At 44.8% G+C, this 16,258-nt stretch overlaps 1 protein-coding gene across 1 annotated transcript; it reads right to left on the bottom strand.

The window, feature by feature from the left end:
• Nucleotides 1-134: 134 nt before the first annotated feature.
• On the bottom strand, nucleotides 135-12,322 carry LOC310809077 (caspase recruitment domain-containing protein 10). The gene is made up of 24 exons (XM_083676225.1): nucleotides 12,201-12,322; nucleotides 9,904-10,146; nucleotides 9,049-9,186; nucleotides 8,546-8,732; nucleotides 7,859-7,997; nucleotides 7,280-7,459; nucleotides 6,752-6,871; nucleotides 6,503-6,628; nucleotides 6,114-6,284; nucleotides 5,827-5,937; nucleotides 5,313-5,346; nucleotides 5,188-5,225; nucleotides 5,008-5,090; nucleotides 4,773-4,819; nucleotides 4,536-4,656; nucleotides 4,188-4,365; nucleotides 3,613-3,736; nucleotides 3,249-3,489; nucleotides 2,880-2,946; nucleotides 2,681-2,783; nucleotides 2,312-2,470; nucleotides 1,983-2,095; nucleotides 1,697-1,812; nucleotides 135-1,367 (listed from the first exon to the last, which is right to left on the bottom strand). The coding sequence occupies exons 1-24, from the start codon at nucleotides 12,205-12,207 to the stop codon at nucleotides 1,160-1,162; spliced, it is 3,054 nt and encodes a 1,017-aa protein (XP_083532351.1). The 5' UTR covers nucleotides 12,208-12,322; the 3' UTR covers nucleotides 135-1,159.
• Between the last annotated feature and the right edge of the window lie 3,936 nt (nucleotides 12,323-16,258).

Raw genomic sequence — 16,258 nt, 5'->3', positions numbered from 1 at the left:
CTTAGGGAGTTTGCAAGCACAACTTCCACTTTACCCCCTAATTGTATTACATTATTATTGTAATAAAACGTTGAATTTAATCGGCAAAAGTACAATGTCATGAATCAATCATCAGACAAAAGGTAGTTAGGTACATAGGTTATTTAATGTTGATGTTTAGTATTGGTAGAAACAATAGTGTTATTACTGATATGCTGTGTAACATTTATTTTCATGTTGCCAATATGGTTCCATTAACAATGTTGGAGAATAGACTTATCCTTTATTTGACCTGCAAACCCTACTCTTCTGTGCAGCCCTATGATTCTCCTCTGGACTGGACTGGTAATACAGATGTCCTGTACAAGAGGGGCCAGAGCCGGCTCAGGTCCTTTGCTGTGTGCAGGACTCTGCTGAACATGTTCTACCAGTCAGTGGTGGTCAGCGTAGTGCTGTATGCGGTGGTATGCTGGGGGGGCAGCATCAAGGAAGGTGACACCAAGAGGCTGAACAAGCTTATTAGGAAATCTGGTTCTGTCCTCGGTGTCACCCTGGACACTCTGGAGAAGGTGGCCAATAGGAGGATGAGGACCAAACTCCTGGCCATCATGAACAATCCCTCCCATCCCCTACATGACACTGTGGCAGAGCAGAGAAGCTCCTTTAGTAACAGATTATTACAACCACGTTGCACTAAGGAGCGCTATAGGAGATCTTTTCTGCCTGCCGCAATAAGACTGCACAACTCCTCTTCCAGCTGGCTCGATCAGGGTGATCAGAGTCAGGCTGGGGGATGTTAAATCATACTGGACTGTTCTTGCTGTATATAATGTTTCCAGATGTCTATTTTATTCTATTATTCTATTCTATTGTCACTTTATTTTGTTGTTGTTTGTGATATGAGCTGCTGTAACACCTTAATTTCCCCTCTGGGATCAATAAAGTATCTTCTCTACCTCCCTTTCCTCTCTGTAATACAGCTTCACGTCCTGCGGTCTGCAGCATCACTCAATTCTTGTATCAAACAGTATTTGTAAAAGGACTCACAAATCATCTCAATAAAACCTCACATTTACTGATAAAACTAGCTATTTAAAAAAAAAAAAATGTATATGCAACAAGCTTTCACAACTAGGCCTCCGTGAGAACAACAAAATACAAATCGTGAGTGATCAGAGATTTATTGCAGCCTGTCCAGCTCAACCCACGCCAGTGCCCTCTGCTGGCTGTGGATGGCATTGCGGATAGCGACCAGCAGCTCCTCGGTGCAGCTCCAGGCGCTGGGCTCTAGACTGTAGTACAGCAGAGGCAGGGTCTCCAGCTGCAGCTCCTCCGCCTGACACACCTCCTCCATCACACAATCCTCCCCACGCCCTGTCAGCAACTTCCTAACAATGGGCAAAAGAGAGAAAGAGATGGGGTTTTGTTGTTTTGTAGGGCTCTGAGCCCCTCAAAACTAGATTTTCAGTTCTATTCTACCTCCGCCCAATATTGTGGTCCAAAGTGCTGGTGAAGCACTTTAAGACATTTGTCTAAATACAAATACATTGGATTGACTGAATGATTGTGTGTCATTCCCTGGACAGCTACAAACAAGCAACAATATAATATTATATGACAACAATAGAGACACAAGGACACACACAGACATACATACATACATACATACATACATACATACATACATACATACATACACAGATGGATGGATACCTACTTCAGTTTCTTGTTTTTTTTGTTCTTGGGTCGGATCTGGATGATGATAGGGTAGACCCCCTGTCTCAGCAGGCCCTCCACACTGCTAAGGCCTAGCTCCAAGAGGCAGTGCTTGTCCTGACAGACACAGAGACAAGATATGGGAAAATTAAATGAATGATAGTGTGTGAGAAACGCATCAGGAGAGACAGAGAGTGAGTGTGTGTGTGTGTGTGTGTGTGTGTGTGTGTGTGTGTGTGCACGTGCATGCATGCGTGTGTGTTAGAGAATGATTGAGCGTGTTCTACCTGGCTCATTATATCCTGAATAGACTGCAGCCGTATTCCCAGTGCCTGCTCTGGGGTGGAGGCGTCCAGCAGAAAAACTTTCTTATCGTGTCTCGCTGAGGCCTGGATAGGCTCTACGATACAGCAATGGATCAAATAGAGCAGAGAAAAAATTATAAATGGGAAGAAAAGAATGACAGAATGACACATTATTAGTGGACATTAAATGAACATAAATAATAAAGATATGGCAAGAGTCCTATGGCTGAGATATGTGTGTGTACAGGATATGTTATCTACTTAGACATGTGTGAAGTGAAGACTGTATTTGCCAGGGTGTGTTTGTATACCTGATTGGCAGGTGTTGAAGTCCAGTCCAGAATCTGCTGGCTGAAGCAGCCTCTCTATGAGGCTGCGAGAGAGCAGAGAAGGGGAGAAAATGACAGGCCGTTTGGTTTTGACCTGGACAGGCTGGACCATACTGTAGGGGATCAGGTGCTCCTCGTGACCTGTGGAGACATGGAGACACACACACACACACACTCTTATGAATGAATGATAAACCAGATATCAGAGTATAAAATTAAACGCCAAAATCATTCAATTCTATGTAGCCACTGAAGTATGTTGCGTCTCTGAGAGGTCAAGAGGTGATGAAGAAATGATTGACAGGTTAGTGGGTAAAGTGAGTAGAGGATGTGGGAGGAGGAGGAGCTTACGGTGGCTGAGTGTGTAGAGGACCTGTGGAGTAGAACCAATCCCACGACAGCTAGGGGACACAGCCTTGACCAATCGCACACACGCAGAGCCCTTCTTGGATAACTAATGGAGGGGAAGAATGGAAAGAATGAGGTTGCCTATGGTTACTTTAAAGATGAGGCTCATAAATATAAACAAACAGGTAATAGGGGGACTTACCTTCTTCCTGAAATCCTTCTGCTCCAAAGCCATGGTACGTAACTTCACCAGTAACAGCTGCTGCGCTCTGAGATAGACAGAGGAAGACACAGGGGGATAGATACACAGTCACTAAGGCTCATACATTTCCACTAGCCCAACGCAGTATGTAGCCTCCGTTTATCAAAGCAACTTATCCCAGCTGAATACTCATAAATAGTCATTTCCCTTCTTAATCACTTATTTGTATACTTTCATACGGTAATGGTTATTCTGTAATAGAGATACTAATAGATAATACAGCCCCATTTATTAGAATGTAAGTAATGTCAGTAATGTAGCAGTGTTATGTTGTATCAGTATCAGTATTCTACATGAGTACTTGTTTACCTGTTGTAGTTGGGCATGGCCCCTGCCTGCAGACACTTGGCTGTGCCTGGTTCTACTATGGAGCAGCGCCACTGGTACTTCCCGTGGTAGAGTGTGTCCGTGACGTGTATGATGTCATCACAGCGCACCCCCAGACAGGGCGGGTCACCGTGAGGGTCTATGTCCAGGTTGACGCGCACGTAGAAGGAGTCAGCACCATAGCAGATGGGAGAGGAGAGCTGGGCACACAGCTTGGAGTAGGCTAAGGACAGGATGAGGGGGAACAGTGGCAGCTAATAGTAGTTGTATTATTATATCTATATTTCTATATCTTTTATCTCTATCAATCAATCAATCAAAAAGGTAGGGAGAAAATAAGCCTCACCCTCAGTGTTGGGCCGATGTTTGAGTGTGGCTGGCTCGGTCCACCACTGCAGGGAGAAATGGGCCACCTCTCTAGTGCACTGACTCAGCAGAACACTGCCTCCTCCAAACAGAACCCGTTCCAGCTGAGACACAGGGAGGACAGTTAGGTACTGTACACCCAGGACTGCAGGCTTCTAGTCTGTTATACCTAGCTGTACAAACTGTTTGGTCTGGTGACCACTGTTCTCATTGCTATTAAAGTTAAACTCAAACTTACCGTTCACAGTCACACTTCCCGTATGCTTGTCACACTCTATTTTTTGTTTTAACTGTGAACATACCCTCTGCCTCTCTGCTTGTACTCCCTTTCTTCCTCTTCTCTTTTTGATAGATAGTATCTATAACAGATATCTGTTATAGATATGTCCTCCTGTCTGTTGGTCTGCAATGTATGTGTGTGTGTGTGTGTGTGTTTGATACCATTCCTCATTCCGTTCCATACATTACAATGAGCCTGTCCTCTGATTTCTACCTCCACCAGCCTCCTCTGATGTATATGTGTATGTATACAATATGTCCTGGTGTCTGTCTCACCTCCAGCAGCTCACTCCCCTCTTTAAGGCCACACTGTTCAGCAGGAGACCCAGCTGTCACACTGCTAACAAAGATCCCTGTGTGGTTACCCCCGACGATGGTGATATCATTCGCCAGGCTTCCTCTCGCTCGTTTGGGCATGGTGGGGGGGCTAGGACCGGGAGAGAGGGGTTCCAATCTGAGAGGGTAGAGGAGGGGGTGGGATGAAGGGACAGAGAAGGAGTGGAGAAGGATAGGGTCATTATAATCACAGATAGAATACATATTACTGGTCTAACAGATCTCATCTTGTTAAGGGTGAACCCGAGTAACTGCACCATGGTGGACGAACTAGGAGGAGAGGCATACCCAAGATTGTTATGATGGGGTTTGTGGGGAGGGACGGGCGGAAGGTTGACGAGGTCAGGGGGGAAGAGATGGGAATGGAGGGAGCTCCAAGAGTCCCACATACCAGGTTCACTCTGGTCTCCTGAAACACAACACACAACAGGGTGAGACACAACGACACAACGACACACATCTACACTAAAAACAGGGCAAAGTCAAATAAGCTACAGGACATAGGAGGCTACGATCACACTTTACCAGTGATGGTGTCATTCTCATCACTGCCCCAGGAATCCAAATCAAACCTGTAAGCAGATCACAACAAAGAAGACTTCTCATCATGATGTCTCTATGTTCCATCACACAGAGATACCATACTGATGTAAGGTGGAGGGGCTTACAAGATTTCTATTGAAAACTCACGATGAAGGACATACATATTCAATGTGCAAGCTGAGAGTGTTGGGGGCTGTAGTTGTGTTGGTTCACTCACTCAGTATTGATCCTGCGGTTGATGGAGTTCATACAGGGAGGGAAGGGGAAGGTGGAGAGCCTGTTGATGTCCTTCTCACTGTCCTGTGCAAACACACAGACATTTAATTTATGCTAAATAAACGGTACCTTGGATATTTTGATGCTATTTGTGGAGTAACATACTGAAGTAAAAACTCACAGGTATCAACAGATTCTCTTCTGAGTTGGACCAGGAACCTACAGACAAAAGAAGTCATTTTCTTTCAAATTAAACCTTCACAAAAACCTGACCCCCTTGTTTCTCTTATCGAGATGTCATCTTACCTCCAGACTGTTCATTGGTTTGGCCAGAGGGAGACTGTGACAGAAACGAAAACAGAGAGGTGATCTACTATACAATGACGGGTACAGGTACCAACACACAGACATGTACATAAGTTTCCTCTGGCAACATCCTAGCTGTCACTCTGAGCAAAACAACAATGAGACCAATCTAGTACACAGCAGGTCACTATACATCATTGTATGGAAATTATGTTCCATTCATAGTTCTGTGCAAGTAGAGCATGAAGAGCAGGGCTGGCCCGAAGCATTGTCGAAGTAGGCAATAGCCTAGGGCCCCACAATTGCCTGATGAAGAGCCATGTCGATTACAGTGAAACCAACAATGTTATTCAGGGAATATATCTAGTTGATCTGTCTCGATTTGACACCTACCCAAACCACAAAAACCTTCATGGCTATAAACAACTATGAAATGATGATTTAATTATTTCGGTTAAAAGCATGTGTCAGCTTGTGTAGCACTCCTTTGATGATGATGAAGATGGGTCTTTACCTTGCGTGGCAGCAGGTAAGTCCCGTTGGGCTGAGGGCTCAGACTCATGTCCAGGCCTAAGGAGCAGCAGGGGCCATAACACTGCTCCTCGCTGCACAGAGACAGGTGAGACTGGGGGGAGCGATAACAGGAGGGTTAAGGGATGTGGGATGTCCAAACTGTGTTTGGATAATGACTTTGTGTGTGTGTGTGTGTGTGTGTGTGTGTGTGTGTGTGTGTGTGTGTGTGTGTATGTGTGTGTGTGAGTGTGTGTATGTGTGTGTGTGAGTGTGTGTCTTTCAACTCACACAGTGTAGACAGGAAGCAGTCTGCTCCCTGCTCTTGTCCCTGTCTTTCTCCAGCTCTCTCTGCTGCTGCTCCATATTGGCCTGCAGCTCTGCGATGAGTTTGCGCAGGCGGTTCTTGTCCAATAGACAGTCAGTATACTCCAACTGCAGGCTGTCTCGACTTCGCATAGCCTGAAGGAAATATGAGATGGAGGAGAAAAGGTTATCAGGGGGTGTACACCTACATGAAAAAAGATAATGCCAACAGTATCATGATCAGTAATGGAGGAACTATGTAGACTATATCCTATTTTAGCTAAGAAGCGAGAGGTCAGAAACTATCCTATGATCCATATCGCTGAGCTGATGTCTGCTGGGGTTTACTGAGCAGGAGGTCCACAGCCACTGACCTGGTCCCTCTCCTTCTCCAGCTCCATGATTTGGTTGAAGTAGGACACACTCCTCTTCTGCTCCGTCTCCCAGTCCAGCTGCAGAGTCCTCACCTTCAGCTGCAGTTGCTCGCTCTGGGACTCCAGCTACACAACACCATGCCCGGGGGTGGGGGGCCCCGGGGGGGATTCCATTTACATTCAGTTCTCATGAAATCCCATTGCAAGAAGGTGAAAAATGCTTTTCAATTCTTGAATTGAATTTTCTACCTTGTCCCTGTGTGCCTCAGTGCTCTCCAGCTCCCCCTGCAGTCTGGAGATGGTATCATACAGCTCGTGTCTCTGCTCTGCTGCTTCCCAGCGGTCCTGCTTCAAGATGTCCAGCAGGGCCTGAGATAGAAACAAAACAAACAAACAGTAGTTAGAGAGGCACAGTCTGACTCTGAGCGGTAGAACCAAAGAATTAGAATCAGTAGAACAGACATGCCCATTCAACTCAACATTCCGTTCTACTCATTCTAATTCTATGGGTTGAACACAGTAGAGTTATAACATGACAGACTGTTTCTGAGGTAAGAAAGGGAATTTCAAAAGTGCTTTCTGCGGAGGAACAGAGAAGAATCAATATACCACAGGGCAGAAGCATATTGCCACAGGCTGAAAGGAGGAACCAAGGAGCATAGGAAGATATTCAAATTTTTTTGCATATGGGCCTCTGTGAAAATAGTTTAAGGAGATACAGAGTTGGCTTATGAAGATGTAGGAGTTCATAACCATACTAAGGGTCAAACGTCTTACCTGCGCTTCAATGTGACCTGTTTTTGGAATGTCAATGCACTGCAATGGCTTCTCTGGGACAGTGGGGGCGCTGTTCATGCTGTTGGGAACCCCACTGTTCCTTTTGACTGGCGTGGTGGTGGCAGTGGCACTGTCAGTCACTTTATCTGCCTGCATCAGTCTGGTCTTCAGCTGCTCGACCTGTAGAATAGGGCATGGATGAGGTCAAGACAACGCACACTTTTAATGGACATATTACTGTTTATTGCATTATCTACCCAACAGTTGAGTCATAGTTACCCAGGGCATATTACCAAGGAAAATACCAAACTACATGTCCCAACAGTTCTCTTAAAAAGCAGATACCCTATCTATCTCTCCCGAGTTGTCATCAACATTCTTGTTTCTTGTGGCAGCTGCCTCACATTCCCTTCCTTAAACGTAATGTTTCGTTCTTTCGTTCTCTCTCTCTCCCCAGTCCCCCTTCCATCTCTCTACCTGTCTCAGAAACTCTCACTCTCTACCTTTCCTTGTCTCTCCCTCTCTCCCTACCTCTCTCCAGTCCCCCCCCTCCTCCCCCCTCATCTCTCCTTCCTCTACCTGTCCCAGTAGCTCTCTCTCGCGTGCGGAGGCCTTCCCCTGCTCCTCCAGGGCATGGGAGTACTTCACAACCTGCTCCAGGTGCCTGTCCTTCAGCCGGCCCAGCTCCCGACCGCCGGCCTCCCAGTCCTGACGCAGCCTGGGGGTCACACACACACATTCAGAACTCACTCTACTACTATATTGGGGCAGTTTCCAAGACACTGATTTATTTTAGTTTTTTACTATCAAAAATACCCTTGGCCAGGCCAGGTCCTTTTTGACTGAGGTTTAATCGGTGTCCAGGAAACTTTCATAGGAGGTACTTTGAGTATTCAGTGCTGTAAGATGCACTATTGTGCTAACTGGACAGCAGAAAACTATTATGAGAAGAGGAAATATACCCACACCTGGGATAACATTGGAGGTCAGATTGTGATTTCCCCTGAAATGCAAATAACTACATTCTGTTCGTATGGTGCTTTTTGATTGCGTTGATGATTGACTGAATGAGGGTAGGCCTACGAGTGGCAAGTCTCTTATACTGAACTGGCTGGTACTATATCTCCAGTGTGACATATACAGTACATCCAATGTGGTTTACGTCTCCTGTGTGGAGTATGATGCATCCAGTGTGATGTATCCATATACGGTACATGTGTCTCTACCAGTGTCTGTGGTGTATCTATCCAGTATGGTGGACGGTACCTCTCCAGCTGCAGCCGGTCGTGTCGTAGCTCCTGGGTCTTGCGTTCAGCTCTGCTGCGCTCCTCCTCGGCCACGCGGCAGCGCTGGGACAGGCGCCTCTCACACATGCGGCTCCCGCGTATCTGCTCCCTCAGCTTCCGCACCTCCAGCAGCAGGAACTGAGTCAGGCCCTCCGGACCTTCCTCATCTGGGGGGGGGGGGATACGCAGGTGGGGGCATTGGTTAGGGAGGGGTGGAGGAAGGATAGACTGATAAGAAAGAAAGGAGGGAAAGGTAAGGCCAGGGAATGTTAAGGGGGGTGGGGAGGGGGGTTAGTAGGTGGGACGGGGTTGAGGGAAGAGAGGGAGCAGGGAAGGAGTGGGGCAGGGAGGAAAGGAGGGAAACTTTTAAAAGTGGAGGGGCATCTTCAGTCAGGGAAGGGTGGAGAGAGGGTAGCCTATATACAGGCCCCAGGTAACAGGCCACAGGGTGGGGAGATATGGGTGATGTAGTCTTCTCCGTACCCAAGATGATGGAGCAGCGCTGGGTAGGCTGTTGTCCTGTGAGCTGGGTGTACTGCTCCGGGTGATAGAACTCCAGAGCCTCCATGAAGGCCTGAAGACCACGCTGGTCCCGCCCACGCAGGATGTCAATCAAACGGCCTAAGAAAGAGTTATGATGACAGGAGAATGTACATGATGAGAGGTTGCTCTAAGACACTGATCTTAGGTCAGTTTTGCATTTTTTCCTTCTAATGATTAATGGTTTCTACTGGGGGAGGGTACGCTGATCCTAGACCAGAGCATACAGGTGATGAAGATATCAGGGGAGGCTGGTGGAGGCAGAAATCGGAGGACGGGCTCATTGTAATGCATGGGATGGAATAAGGAATGGTATCAAACACATGGTAATTTCATACATTATAATGAGGCTGTCCTCCGATTTCTGCCTCCACCAGCCTACCTTGGAAGACATCCTGTAGTACTGATGCAACAGTGAAATAATAAACTTGGTCAAACTTCAAAAACTCCCTTTCTAACCCTCTCCTCTCAGACCTCATCTCTTGGGTTTCCCCTCCCTTTCTTCCCTCTTTAATCTCTTATCTTGTCAACTTACTCCCCCTCTTTTTACCTAGCCAGCCACCTCATCCATGAGTCCTTCTCCCTCCTCCCTCCAGTCTACCCTCTCTCTCTCACTCCCCTCTCACTGTCCATCCCTCCATCCTTCTTTTTCTCACGCTCGACCTGCCTCTTTCTATTCACCCTCTCGGTCTCTCTCTCTGCTCCCTCTTTCCACTCTTCCTCTCCCTCCCCCCTCTCAATCATCCCTTCCTGTCAACCCTGATCCTCTCTGTCTGTCTGTCTGTCTGTCTCTCTCACCGGCCTTGCTGATGCGCAGTGGGTACTGGGTGGAGTTGAGGACCTCGTCCTCATCCTGCTCGTCGATGACCTTGCACTGGCGCAGGTATGGCGTGAGCTTGGCTGGGTTGAGGATGCGGGTAAGCTTGTGCCTCACCCCCTCCACCCGGTCCCACAGCTCCTCGTAGCGCTCCTCGGACAACGGGGACACCGGACGCACCTCCTCCTGCCCCGTGTCATAGTCTGTGGTCCAAATGGTAATACCTGGTACAGGGGAAGGTGAGATAAATGGAGCATTTTCACATCAAAGGGTTTGTCAGATGTGTGTCAGGCACCAAAAGTTGAGATGAATTTCAAATGAATGGGAATGATAGGCGACATTTCATTTTAATCATCATCATCATTTCAGATGTTGTCTATCTTTTTACAATTCATTTGAGATTGAGGCATAGAGGTTTAAAACAGGGCAGCAGCTCTGATTGAGACGTGTAGTATTCTATGTTAGAGTGAGAACATGTCCAGGACCAGGGGCTGCAGGGCAAGAGGAGAGGGAGGTACTTTACTGTCTACACTCAAAGGAATGCTGAAGGGGATTTCTACCATCTAACCTATACCCGGCAGTAGGATTAACATACCCACATTTAATGCAAGAACTGTGGATGAAGAGACACTTATGAAGACATGACTGCTGATAGAACAGCATGTTTCACCTTTACCAATGATTTAGTTCATTTCCTCTTGGTGGTGCAAAGGGTTTGGTCAGAGGTTGTAAACTAGTCGTAATCTAAGATAGGGAGGACACTCCAGTCTTCACTCCAGCGAAAGAAAGACTGTTTATTTGTGCTCTCTGCCTCAGAGCTCAAGAATGCAAACACTGGTGTGATTCATATTGCAGACTTTAAAACACACTGGGATAACAGACAGAGAAGACCTCCTCAACTTTAAGTCTGCACAGAGGCAGAGAGAAAACAAAGGGGAGAAAACAAAGACCAAAGTTGACAGGGGGACCGAATGACAAGCAATTTATGATTAGCCAGTAACAGCATAGGTTAGGTAAAGCTCATGTTTCGTTTGGATTCAGGTCTTTCAATATGTAAAACCAGTCCCAATCAGCAACGACAATGAGGGAGGGAAAGAGCACAAAACAAGACAAACACACTAGTTTGAACACATGCTCAAATTGCACACTGGAATGGCATTCACATAATACGCACAGGGTGACCTGCTTTTGAGGGAATGGATCACACAATGGAATGGATCACACAATGGATCACCACAATTTGACTGGGTTGAAAGGGAGTTTTTATATATATATATATATATATATATATGAATAGTGGAATGCATTGGCCCTTGCATGTAGATGTAGGTCAGTACTTGAGTGCATTTAAATCAGACAGTAAACACATTTATGCAATTATTTCGGCTGGCAAACTTTTCTTCTTATCTCCACTAAAGTCTACTTTCCAACTCCACCATACGCAAACACATTTCCTGAAGGATATTGTAGGCCTACAACAGGGGAGGCTGGTGGAGGTAGAAATCTGAGGAGGGGCTCATTGTAATGCATGGAACGGAATCAGGAATGGCATCAAACACACAACCTCCACTTATTCACACTACTGAACCAATGAAGTAGACACATCTCTCACCTACAATGAAATGCTCTGTTCCATACTGCGCGAACAGCTTTGCTGGTCTAACCACCAAGCTAAAGTGGTCAGTGTTATCATCAGTCTCTTAAATGCATACATTTTTATTTGTCTCAGCATTGAATAACCATCAACTTGACCTTATGCCACAGACTAGGGATATTTCAAAGGTTAAAGCTTGCTGGGTCTCAAACAGTTAATCATTTACCGACAATCAGGGGCAAGTGTCCCCTATCCCCCCACCTCCGCCCATCAGCGTTATAGTTTACAGACATGCAGCAGGTTGAGACAGGTCTGGGTTCTGAGGAATCTCTCTGTCATCTCTCACCAATCTAGTCTATTCCATAAAGTCTATTTAAAACAGATATCCAAGAACGCTCCTCTTCTAATATGTTTTACACTTTAGTGTAAAATGAAACAACAGCTCATCTCATTTAATATTTAGTCGAGGAAATAGATTTGACCCTGAGCTAATATTATTATTATAATATAAATACGTGTTACTAACGTGACTGTAATCCGCAAACTCTGTCAATAACTGTCCTTGTCAGTTGTCATCAGGTTTTGACTTCACATACGATATACAGTACATTTCCGCTATAGCAAAAAAAAACAACACACCTAAAAGTACCAAATAAAGTCTTGAATGAAACATCATCTACTTACCACTCATTTTCTGAGACAGAATGAATCCCAGTTGTTGAGAAAGAGACGAGAGCACCTCTTCAAATCGCAGTGGAAGCCTTTCCTAGTGATTTCATCAAGTACAGTGTCAAACGTGATCTATACACAAACAATTTCAATTATCTGTTGTTGAGCTGCGAAGTTAAGTTCGCTCTCTACCTGGGACTCACTTTCACGGCCCCGCCTCCTCCCATCGTCTCTACGTACCAGCAAACAGCATACAACAATCATTAACAAACAACCCACTCGTTCCACTTCCAGACACGAACAATTTTGTCACTTATTTGTCGCTGAGTAAAGTCGAATTTGAAAGACTTTGGGTTTTAGTCCCGAGAACACATAAAAGAAATTCCTTGTCATAGATACTGTAAGTTGTTAAACGACACCCTGTTTAAAATGTAACCAGCCATTATTAAAAGTCACCAGATAAGCTCAATGTATTGGCCTAAATTAATTTGCTAATGCGTCCCCTTTATTGTTTAACGGTCGAAATGACGTGCTATATTTTTTCGTATGATACAGTTAGATATTTTAATAATGTTTCTATGATCATACATCACGGTCTTGATATTTCTTCCAGGTGAACGTTTCTTCCACGTGGTGGAGCAATCCACCCATTGATTGTTTAGAGAGTTGTAGCCTACAGTTGAATTCCCACTCCCTGTTGTCATTCCGCCAGGGGATCTACCAATAATCTCAGAATGTATTTTATTTAGAAAACACCAATGACTGATTGGTTACTCATTCTATTCATAGGAATTCCTCTGTTTTCCCTCTTTGTTTTTGCCAATGTTTTGCCAGGACTATTATCCCTGCAGCAGTCTCACCCAGCATATGAGTCACCACGGTCCCCTGAGCAGTGACTCACTCCTGGTCTCTCCTCTACTACAAAGCATTGGATAATAAAAAATTCACTGGAGCGGTAAGAAGCATTACTCATAGAACGGCTGGATAGGAGGAATACGCTTCACTCTCACATAAACAATGACACATAGTTTCATTCCCAATTATATTCAATTGCTTTGAGGGCTCTGCTACTGTACCTCAGCAGTGAGGTTGTAGCAGTGAGGATGAGATAAGTGTACTTGACACGTATTGCCTGGTGTTAAGTAAATATCAAATGAAGAGCAATGGTTCAGATTGACATAAGCAAATGTCACTCTTTATCATTAGCTATTATCATGGAATTTGTAATATGATTTTACAATGGAGGAGCAGGGTTTTTGTTGTAGATTGAACGGGGAAAGAAACTAGAAATAGATGTGGGCAATGACAAAAGGGAGAAAATAGTTCTGACACACAATCGGAAAGACCGCCAGTGTGGTATGACAGTTCGAAGAAAAGACAGTTGAACTCTTCAGGATTCCGAGATTACAAATCGACAGATACTCTGTTATTACAGCAGAAACCAGTAGTGTGCCATAGCAGTAGAACAACACACAGACTGTTAGTGTCTAGCCTGAGCACAGTGGTAGGGTAGCTAAAACAGGAGAATGTGTCTCTCAGTTACAGTACAACGTGAGACAGGAAATATGGGGTGCCCGACGGACGAATGTGTCTTTCTCTTGGCACACTGACAGGAAATGTCAGACTGCCCTGGGTCCCTGGGCCTCCCCTGAATAAACAAGCCAGCGAGCTGAGGTCTCTAACTACTGGAGAGGGACGTCAGCAACACACTACAGCCTCAGCACATCTATAGGCTATAGCACAACATACAATACAATAAATAACATATAATACAATATCATTTAATTTAATACAATACCATACCATACCATATCATACAATACAATACAATATAATACCATACCATATCATATCATATTATATCATACAATAGTATACAATACAATATAATACAATACATCTTTATTGGTCCAACAGCCAGGGAACTAAGGCCTACAAACAAACAATATTAGTGGCGAAGGTCATTGAAGATGCTAAGCACATCTCTGTACAAACAAAGAATAACCTTATCTCTCCCCTTAACTCAATATATATATATATATATATATTGAGGTAAGGGGTAATACATATATACTGCTAGACTGCATTACCCATACAGCTCATATGCTGCTACACTGTTCATACTGTAACTTATTTATTCTGCTATAATGCTACTGCTACTCATATACTGCTATACTGCACTGCTTATATTATACTACACTACTTACTGATCATATATTGCACTACCTGTAAATACTGTTCATTGCACTTTCTGCTATTTTGCACTTCTGGTTAGACGCTAACTGCATTTCGTTGTCTCTGTACTTGTACTCTGCACAATGACAATAAAGTTGAATCTAATGTAATCTAATCTAATACCTCAATATATATGGCTCAACAGGAAACAAGTTTATATCCGTTATACATGCCAATTAAACTATGTGACGTTATCTGCTATCTAACCAAGGGTGTGTGTGGTTTATATATCCGTAGGTGGTTGGATGTTCTTGGACAGAAATAGACATGATGATGAGAAACTGCTCTAACTTTATTCTCTCTCTTGCTTTGTTTATTTCTCTCTCTCTCTCTCTCTCAGTCTCTCTCTCTCTCTCTCCCTCTCTCTGTCTCTCTCTTTCTCTCCATTCTCCTCTCATTCTCTTCTCTTTAAGGCTTCCTCTGCTTCTCACATTCACAGCCTGTCCAGCCAGGCCCAGAGGGGGACAGCGTTCTTGTCGTTTCTGAGGTGACAGGGACACAGAGAGGGCATTGAGAGAGAGCTCCAGATCCCAGCTCTCTCTGCAGTGGTGGAATGTGTTGTCCCAGTCCAGCACAACAACACTGGCCTTGACCCAGCTGACCCTCCACCGCCCCATCTCCAACTCGGGCCTGACGGCTCTGCTGCCCCAGCAGAATCAACCCTTTGTCCACATGAAGAATGTGTCTTTTCTCACTTTTTTTCGGCAAACAGCAAGGAAGAAAGAGGGATGTGGGGTATGAGGAGATGAGACCGATTTAAATCCTGCTTGATGATTTATTCCCCATTTGTAGCAGGGAGATTGGAACCCAAGATTTCAGTAATCACTGTTGAAAACTTACGCTATGCTGCAAACTTTGAATAGTTCATCACGCCTATTGAGATCACTAGGACGGGAATACAGTGTTTCCAGCCAAATGTAGAGAAGTCTTTCTGTGTTGACATGTCTCCACAATATTGAATAATATCCTTGAATCTATCTTCCTGTTTGATTCATGCTCCATCAAGTGTGTTGCATTTTGCAACACTGATGTTGCCAAATAGGATCCTGTAAGTGACCCAAATAATGTGGATAAGATCAGGCAATATCCTGTTTCGGACCAACACAAAAGATGCACGCCAAGGAGGCACCAGCGGGTCACGGTTGGAGAGAGGAATTTGTATTTAAACAAACACAAACCATAGGAAAAAACATAGAATGGCATAAATATAAAGCAGCTACTAAAAGAAAATATCTATATTTTTTAAGCTTTTCAAAAGGGACGCCAGATTGAGGAACTTTCAAATAATTAATGTTCATCGTGTTTTAAATACAGTAAGCAAGCTGACTAGTGTAGTCACATCTTGCAAAGCCATTGCCAGTCCAGTGGAAGCTGATCAGGGCAGGGTCCACGGTCAGGTGTCTCTGTAGCTGGTCAGTTCAGTGGAGATAACACAGACCTCTGGCCCCCATGTCGTCGCCTAGCTCAGTGAGTCAGAAAAATAACGATTTCCTGGAGACACAGTGACTGCTCCTTGAAACACGTCACTGCACTTCAGCCAGGCATGCGTGCATAACAGTGGAAGAGCCTTGGAGTAAACAGGAAAGGACCAGGTGTTCCTCAAGGTTCCATGTGGGGCCCCCATGAATTTCTATATTCACAAATTTCTATTCAGAGGAGGAGTGCTCATGGGAAAACAGAGCACTTTGTTTTAGCTTAGCGCTGTCATTTAACCTAGTTAGGTTGTTATTTATCTCTTAGGAAATAATGATTAAACATTCTACAATTATTTTTGTCATTCTAGTTTGCTAACTTAGGCGGTGCCTACAGTATGTAATCTTGTTTTGAGTAGGCAGGAC

This window comes from Argentina silus (genome assembly GCF_951799395.1).
Source record: "Argentina silus genome assembly, chromosome: 9".
Lineage (NCBI taxonomy): Eukaryota > Metazoa > Chordata > Actinopteri > Argentiniformes > Argentinidae > Argentina > Argentina silus.
Note: the sequence above shows the minus strand (reverse complement) of the source record. Positions and strands in the feature narration are given on the sequence as shown.

Bases quoted from the DNA above. Each gene is read 5' to 3' on its own strand.
- LOC310809077 (XM_083676225.1), bottom strand. The intron at 3,737-4,187 runs GTGAGACAGACA...CCTGTGTCTCAG, and splicing joins AGGGGAGTGAGCTGCTGGAG to CTGGAACGGGTTCTGTTTGG. The intron at 2,947-3,248 runs GTAAACAAGTAC...TGTCTATCTCAG, and splicing joins GCCATGCCCAACTACAACAG to AGCGCAGCAGCTGTTACTGG.